This window comes from Hyposmocoma kahamanoa, unplaced genomic scaffold, assembly GCF_003589595.1.
Source record: "Hyposmocoma kahamanoa isolate Upper Pololo Valley unplaced genomic scaffold, ASM358959v1 63, whole genome shotgun sequence".
NCBI classification, from domain to species: domain Eukaryota; kingdom Metazoa; phylum Arthropoda; class Insecta; order Lepidoptera; family Cosmopterigidae; genus Hyposmocoma; species Hyposmocoma kahamanoa.
The window spans coordinates 7,724,624-7,732,874 of record NW_020653851.1 but is presented as its reverse complement, the minus strand read 5'-3'; the positions used below and the strand labels follow the sequence as shown (position 1 = coordinate 7,732,874).

Here is an 8,251-nt window from a genome sequence, read left to right as displayed (position 1 = left end):
CAACTAATAACTATAATAGTTGCCTTATTAATGTTACTAAGAATAATTGTGATCCCTATATGTAATTTTTCTAGTAGGCTCTTGAACAAGGAGGGTTAGATTAAATACTTTAGCTATATCTTTAAAGTACGAGGATGCATTACTAGATTCCAATACATTGATGTTAAAATCTCCTGTGCTGTGATGATAACCCTTCTTTTCCTGTATCGTTTAAATCTTTGATATAATACTGATTCAAGGTTATTGCGGAATGGTACTACAATTTTTTATGTGAATTGTATATACAGAGGATCACTATGTTGTAAGGTAAGATGAGATCTCAATGCCACAGCATTCAAAAACTTTGGGTATCTGGTTTTTTTTAAAAGCTATTTATTATTAAGTAATGTATATTATAATTTGCGATTCTTTTTTATCTATATTATTTTGGATTGTTAAAGGAAAATGCAAATTTTTTTTGTGACTTTTAATTTATTTTGTCTTTTTGTATATAAGTATTTATACACATCATATTTATTTATTGTTTCAATAACATAAACCAACTCGTGCCACTTAAAACCCAAAATATTGGCATTCTTGATTTTGGACACTTCTTAGTATGGGCGAACCATCGCTCTACGCTACGTTGTATGTGGGCATTTCTAAAGCTTGTGGCGGAACACTGAAATCAACAAGTATTTCGTAACGGGAAACTTCAACTTCTCTGCCTTTATAAGGCAGGTAGCATGTACTATAATTTACATGAACTTTCCCAGTAATCAAGCTTCCTTCAATCATTGCGCGGCCAATATATAGGGGTTCTTTTCGGAGCTCAGAAAAGCCACCTACAAACGCGTTCTCTGGTATGTTATTTGAATGTGTTTTCACCCATTTTGCATTGTATCCACAAAGAATCTGTAAAATAAAGTTAAGAATTATTTGCACGGTAATATCTGTCTCTTCTATCTGTTTTCTTTCGTTAAATTATTCATTTGATTGTTTAATTTTCTTAGAGACAAACACCATCAATTCGTTTAATTAATGTATTGAAGATACAATATCATATTTAGGTAAAATGCAAAGCACAATGTACCTATTACGTATTACGTACCACATTTTATATTAAAATGTTCATAGTATATCGGAAGAATAAAATTAGGATAAAAAAGATCATAATATATAGGAAAAAGTGATGGATAGAGATCAAACATACAAACAACAAGTACATACAAAGATAAAAGTTTGCGTGATTCAGCATTACAAAAAATATGTTGCAAATTATTAAAAATCGGTTTATAGTAACAGTTTCATTCGAATTGTGTTTGTTTTTCGAAAGCTCTTCATTATTCTCCACAGACGTGCTGTTAGACGTGTAGTTAGTCATTGCAATGATACTGGTTTAAAATTTCTATCTACAGCCGTTCTATCTAGCATGTGCGAAGCTAGAACACTAAGCCAGGATCCTAGCTTTAAAAAACTAGCCTAGTGTATACGGGGCATTAAGGGCAGTAAGGGAAATATTTAATTTATTTTTGCTTTTTAAAATTTTTATTTGTATTGATATTCAGTTATTTTTTGGGAAATTACTCCACTACTTTGTTATAATTATTAATACAAAGGTCGAACACTCAGAAAAAATTCTTTCAATCCGGCCGGATTCGAACCGACGTCTTCTAGCTTACCGTGGCAGACGCTATACCAACTAAGCCAGGGAACGAACCAGTAAAACCTCAGAAATTTTTCTGTGTTTGAGTAATTTCACAAAAAAAATTTCAAATACAGCGAATGGCGACATATCTCGTCAGGACTGGTAGCTGTAAAGGTACTAAATGGATTATAAATCTTTCATAGGTTTCTCATAGATAACGTTACGACTAAAAAGTTGTTGAAAAACCAGATACAAAGACACGACCCAGCCACATAGAAAAATTCCTGAGGTCCGCTGGTTCGTTCCGTGGCTTAGTTGGTATAGCATCTGGCACGGTAAGCTAGAAGACGTCGGTTCGAGTCGGGCCGGATCGAGAGAATATTTTCTGAGTGTTCGATCTTTGTATTAATAATTATTTTTGCTTATTGTTAATTCAAACAATAATTTATAATCAATTTAATAATCTTTATTGACAGGCATAATAATGTGCTGCTCTTGAAGTATCATCTACTTAACTTTTTTTTAACAAATAGCGTATAATAAAAGTATGTTTTAGACCTTATAAGTTGGTTTAATGTCTATTCCTTTTAAAAGCATAGGTATGTTTTTGATGAGGAATTTCTATTGACGCATTTTATTAAAAAAAATATGCACTAGCGTTAAATTATAATTCTAAGAAACTCAAGGTTGTCATATATCTGTTCTTTTCTAATAACATACGCCATACACGCCTCGTATAAACTGCTACAAAAAAGCTCTTATCGCAGTAATAATAAAAATGTAAATAATATTCAATTAAGATTTAACTTACATCAAATTGTTCTTTCGCATGCTCTTCTCCGCCCCAAGGAACGAAGACTCGATGTTGTGAAGGTATGTATTTTCCGGGGCACAATGAATAGTTATGTACTGATCTTGCTACGTAAATTATCTCGTCTTCAAATCCGCCAACGAATGCCTGCTCGGGTAAATCACGGTTAGTCATAGACACCCAGTGCAGACAGCCATCTTTGAATATTTTATTTTTCGGAGACAAATTAATTGGTAAACCTGGAAGTCCAATACTTATTTATTAATTTAACCATTTATTTAACTATCAATGGAAGTTCATGGAGTTGTTATTATAATATTTTAACATAGGACTACGTTTATATGCATATGTATGGTTTAATAGAAAGTTATTCATCATACCACATAATTCCAGTTACAGTATCGAGTTCTTAGGTTTTCGCGATTGTTACACATAGCGAGCATGTCATGGATAAACCTACACATTCAATAAAGTTGGACAAACCCCAGGTCCTTGCAAAAGAAGTCCGTTATCTACCCAGGATGCTGCGAGAGGCCATTGAAATTAAAAAACATCCTAATTTCAACAGGGAATATGGTTTCTCCGTACCACCAGTTTGGGATCCAGTATTTCCTCTAATGAAAAATCCGAAACAGACATAAGACTGCAGTACTAATTAATATGTTTTAGTTTATTCTAGTTTCTATTAATAATTAAAATAAATTGAACTTAATAAAAATTCACTCAATAAAATAATTTGTAAAACTGAATATAGCGTAAATTGGAATGTTTTCTTTGTAAAATTAAAAATAACGTATTTAATTAATAACTATTGTAATTATAGTGAAAAAATAGGGTGGTTTGCATCAATATTAGACATAACTGGTTGAAGACTGTACCACCTCAGTCAACCGTGACCATGGGACCTGTAAAGGGCCCGAAACGTCGGTTTGTTTGAAAAAACAAATATACGCGATTTAAATCCGGAAAAATAGTTTCATTTCCAGTTACAGTACCTACTATAATTTTCTATAGTCCAAATTTTGTCATTAGAGTTTTTTTTTGGAAATCGACAATGATAATTATCATTGAAAACTCCAATTCTTTTGATTTGTGAATGTGAAAATAGCTTACTATGAATTAGCCACTGCGTCACATGTGTTGCTGTCGAGGTATACAATTTTATAAACCCTATATTTCGAGATGTTATGAGATCATCTCTGTATTCTACTATAGGTACAAGTCGATCGCGATCCACATAATGGAGTTGTATTACATTATTGTACCAATTTAAGGTAAACTCTCTGTAAGTGTCTTCTATAGATATTGGCATAACAAATTTAACTTTTCTGGCTTTTGTTACATCGTTTAACAGATATACTGGACCGAATGCAATCTGAAAAATAAATAAGTATAGTTTTAGAAGAATGGTTTTAGCTTGGTACATATTCTTCCCAAATTCAGCAATAATGTAAAATTTTTCATAATCAGTCATTATCTCAGTACAGAGTACTAAAAAACCGACCTCATAAATTCGTAGAACTACATCTTTTTGCCAAGTTTTATTGAAATCGGTTACCAGAAAGTGCGTGAAACCGGATTCATCCCCTAGTTTGCCACCCTTTAAGGTGGAATATTTTCTTCAAATTTAAATGACTGTTGAAGTTGAGTGTGTGCGTTATTATTATTATTATTATCTCCAATTTAATCTTCTTATTTAATTTGTATATTAATATCAGGCAATGTAATTTACCATATAGAGATCTTCACCTGGTTTGTCCCTGGAAGTTAGTGAAAAGTTGGCAAAACTTGCACCTCTTGGATATCGCAATTGGAATCTCATGGCACCATTATCTGCCCTATGTATTTCATATTTATTGTATACTGTAATCATGTCATAGTACTTACTCAAAATAAAGCTTAAAGATATTCATTAAACAGGAATTCGCAGGAAACATTTAAAGAACGTGTTGATGTTAATCTTCATTTCATTTTAATTCCAAATTGGTTTTTGTCTAATTTAACCTTCAACAACAATTCTTTCCACTACCTACTACTATTCTGCTGGCTCAACGAATGGTACGCTGACAGCCATGTTGCCGTTCCGTCAATGTAACTGTCAATATGCGGGGCGCGATGCGGTATTTAAAGTTAGGGAGTAGAGGGAAGTGACCATTCACGTTGCTTTTTTATTCTCTGTTGTGGTAAAAAGTCAGTTATCTCCTGCACTTTTTTACATGGTAGCACTAGAATTACTTTAAAATGCAACTTCGACTTCTTGGGTCAGTAGTTTTGTCCTACGATGCAGTAAAACCATTTCCGGAAATCCGGAATTCGAGAAAAGTAATAAATTAAAATTTGGTGGTTTTAACAACCCTAATATGTCGCTCCTTGTAGCTTTACATGTATCTATATAATGTGGAACACCTATTTCCGACTATTGATTGTTATACAGGGTGTAAATTTGAAACGGGGCAGCAAGGCCAGCTACCGTAATCGTTGCAGTTACAGGAAAACGGTTCTAAAGACTATCCATGAATTTTGAAGATATTTAGATTGTCATTCACCGATTTTGAAAAAATGGTACAGTCAGCAAGATAAAAGGCAATTTTTACAAATTTTTTTTTGCCATTTGATTTGGTCTCTGGTAAGGATCAACAGTCTCTACGGGACGAACTGAGGTAAGAGTACTCTAAATGTCAGAAATCGCAAAAAACCTTTTTACCATACATTTTGTAGAGACTTATTTAGTAATCATTTATTCTGGAAATAAGGAAACTAACAAATTGACAACGTATTATGTATTTAAAAATAAAAACAATAACGAAAAGCAAAATAACATGAAAAGTCTATGATAGTAAGTGCCCGAATTGATTGCCGCCTTGGCGGATGCATCGATTCGCTTTCTTCCGCAAAGAGCAAGTAGCGGCTGAAATTCTACTCAGATGGATTCTATTGAAAATTGCTGCAAGTGCGTTTTTCAATCATTGAACACTGTTGTATATTTTTATAAATTTAATTTTTTACATAGCCCAAAGAAAAAATCAAGGGGCGTCAGATCAGGACTGGGCGGTGGTCATTTGATAGGACCATGTGTTCCAATTAATTTGTTTCCACACTTGAGAATATTTTGATTAAAAATCGTCTTAAAGTGACAATTCTCTATTAACAAAACAAAGCTGTTCCAAATTAAAAAAATTGTGATATGATTATAATTTGGTTTTACTTAAGTCTTATTTGTAGAGTAGTGGCCAGTTTCGTTTCTAACAAAAAAATTTCATTTAAAATGTGTGGTAAAAGATTTTTTGCTGTTTCTGCCATTTCGAGTGCTCTTACCACAGTTGGTCACGTAGAGACTATTGATCCTTACCAAAGACCGGACCGAATGGCATAAAAAAAAAGTTTTGTAAAAATTGCCTTTTATCTTGCTGACTGTACTATGTTTTCAAAATCTGTAAATATGCCAATCAAAATATCTTCAAAATTCTGTAACTACAACGATTAAGGTAGCTGGCCTTGCTGCCCCGTCTCTTATTTACACCCTGTATACATATACAGCTACAAGTTTAGATTCACTTAGAAAAATAGAACGCGTACTTCCCGATATGGTGGAAAAAAGATATTTATACTGTTGTACGCGGATAGGCTACAAGGCAAAGAATCAAATATGAGAAGACCTGAGTGTAGAAAATGTAAACGAGTGATCAACGGCCTGCAAAAATTATAATACATGGGGGAGATTTTTGTGCATTTTTATGAGATACACCTTGGTGAATTTCCGCAGAAAGTAAAAAATGTTCGAAATTCAAATAAACAAGATGGCCGCCATACTTCAAAGCCTCCTATCACGGAAACTATTAGAGATAGGTAGGAGGTGCTCGAAGGAATGTCATAGAGGGTAACACTGGTCAACTGCTTGGGTTAAAAAAAATTCAAGATGGCGATTTCAAAATGGCGGCCGAAGAAAAACTTGCTTCGATCCGGCTGAAAATTGGCATGCGAGGATCTTTAGGAGTCCTTAATCATCAATCATCATCAATCATAATCACTTGGGGGTCAAACATTTCTTTTCGCCATTTTTTAATATGGCTGCCATATAGGTTCTTTTTTTCGTTAAAAATAGCTGCCGAAAGAGACTCGCTGTTTTTCAGCTGAAAACTTTCATGGAGGCCTCTAGAAGTACAAAATAATAATTTGTGCTCGAAATTGGTTTTTCGCCATTTTCAAATATGGCCGCCATACAAGCGTTTGTTGCCAGTAGAAAAAAAATTGTTCTGATCCCTTCCAAAATCTTCATTTGGGACTCTCTAGGAGTGCTTGATAATAATTTGTGATCAACATTAATTTATCGCCATTTTTCAATATGGCTGCCATAGAAGTATTTCTTGGCGGTAGATGAAAATTTGCTCTAATGCACTTGAAAATCAGCATGTGGACCCCCTATGCCGATTTTCAAGTGAATTACTCTATGGGTGTTTAACAATAACTTCCGGTCAAAATTTATTTTTCGCCATTTTTCAATATGGCTGCCTTACGAACTTTTTTAGCGGTTGATAAAATTTTGCTCTAATTCTACTGAAAATCGCCGTGAGGGGTTCTCTATGGGTGTTTAATAACAATTTGCAGTCAAAAGTTTATTTTTGCTATTTATCAATATAGCCGCCATTAAAGAGCTATGTTAATTTTTTTAAAGTCATAAGTGCCGAGGACGTAGGTCGAGGTCTAGCGGAGGGCGAAGCCCGAAGCGTCTGCACGCCACTTTACGTAGGTAGTATACGGGGACTAGATTTCACAATTGTTCAAAATGTCAGGCATACTTCCCGATGTAGTGGAAATAATATCTTATTTACTTATACAACTTATAGCGTTGTTGTATCTCGACTGTCTCTCTGTTAGATTCTTTTTTATTGGAAGCTATGCCAAAAAGAAAAGTATTTAGGGAAAAAATCCCAGACAATCACTTCAAATTTCTACTATAAAACTAGGGAATTTCCTGTATTATGAGTACCAGAGTAACGATAATTATGATGGCAATACCCAGAATACCCTGACCAGGACCAACTTAAAAATGTTTTTTCATAAATTGGCTCAAATAAGGGATCGAATCTGGAACCTCCTCATCAAGCGCCCATAGTGCTAATCACTGTGCCACCGAAGAGCATAAGCACACCCCCTAATATGAAAGCGACCATGCGCCATTATATTATTATATAATACATTGTTAATCTAAACTATACACGATATGATTACTTTGGAATAGCGAAACAAAACACAAAAAAATGTTTTTATGGGACAATTTTTGCATTTGGTAGTGTAAAAGTTTTTTGCACGACTTCACATTTTCACAATTTTCGAAAATTATTCTCATGAAAACCTTTGGTTTCCTAAAGTTTTAAATCATTGAGAGGGCTTACTTTTGCCTAGGTCTACTGCCAAAAATAGTATCAACTTCCAACTCAAAATCAGCTATTCCAAAATTAAGCCGTTTGTTAACTAAAAATGTAGTGTTAACTAACCTTTTACCAAAGTAAACATTCTTTTTGAGCTACAAGCAAAATCCAAGTACAGCCTTCTAGGTGAATAGTTTTATCTTACGATACAGTAAAACTATTTCTGGAAATCTGGAATTCGAGAAAAGTAACGAATTTATATTTAGTGGTTTTAACCACTCCATGTCATGCCTTGTGTCTATAATCATGTAAATCTACTCATTTGGGACACCTGTTCAGACCTTGCCTTGGTTATAACTTTTAATATATGAATTATGTTGTATTCTGGTGAGATAAAGATTTATTATAAATAAAATTATAACCTTTGGAAACTAGTATAATGTA

The 8,251-nt window shown here is 33.7% G+C and overlaps 1 protein-coding gene across 2 annotated transcripts; it reads right to left on the bottom strand.

Moving 5' to 3' along the window:
• Window positions 1-461: 461 nt before the first annotated feature.
• On the bottom strand, window positions 462-7,967 carry LOC113230179. 2 transcript variants are annotated; one of them, XM_026463986.1, is made up of 5 exons: window positions 7,934-7,967; window positions 4,171-4,301; window positions 3,552-3,813; window positions 2,439-2,677; window positions 462-894 (listed from the first exon to the last, which is right to left on the bottom strand). In XM_026463986.1, the coding sequence occupies exons 1-5, from the start codon at window positions 7,950-7,952 to the stop codon at window positions 616-618; spliced, it is 930 nt and encodes a 309-aa protein (XP_026319771.1). In that variant the 5' UTR covers window positions 7,953-7,967; the 3' UTR covers window positions 462-615. The 2 variants fall into 2 exon arrangements, with proteins under 2 accessions (XP_026319771.1, XP_026319772.1); XM_026463987.1 differs by lacking the exon at window positions 7,934-7,967 and adding an exon at window positions 4,472-4,736.
• Window positions 7,968-8,251: the final 284 nt, after the last annotated feature.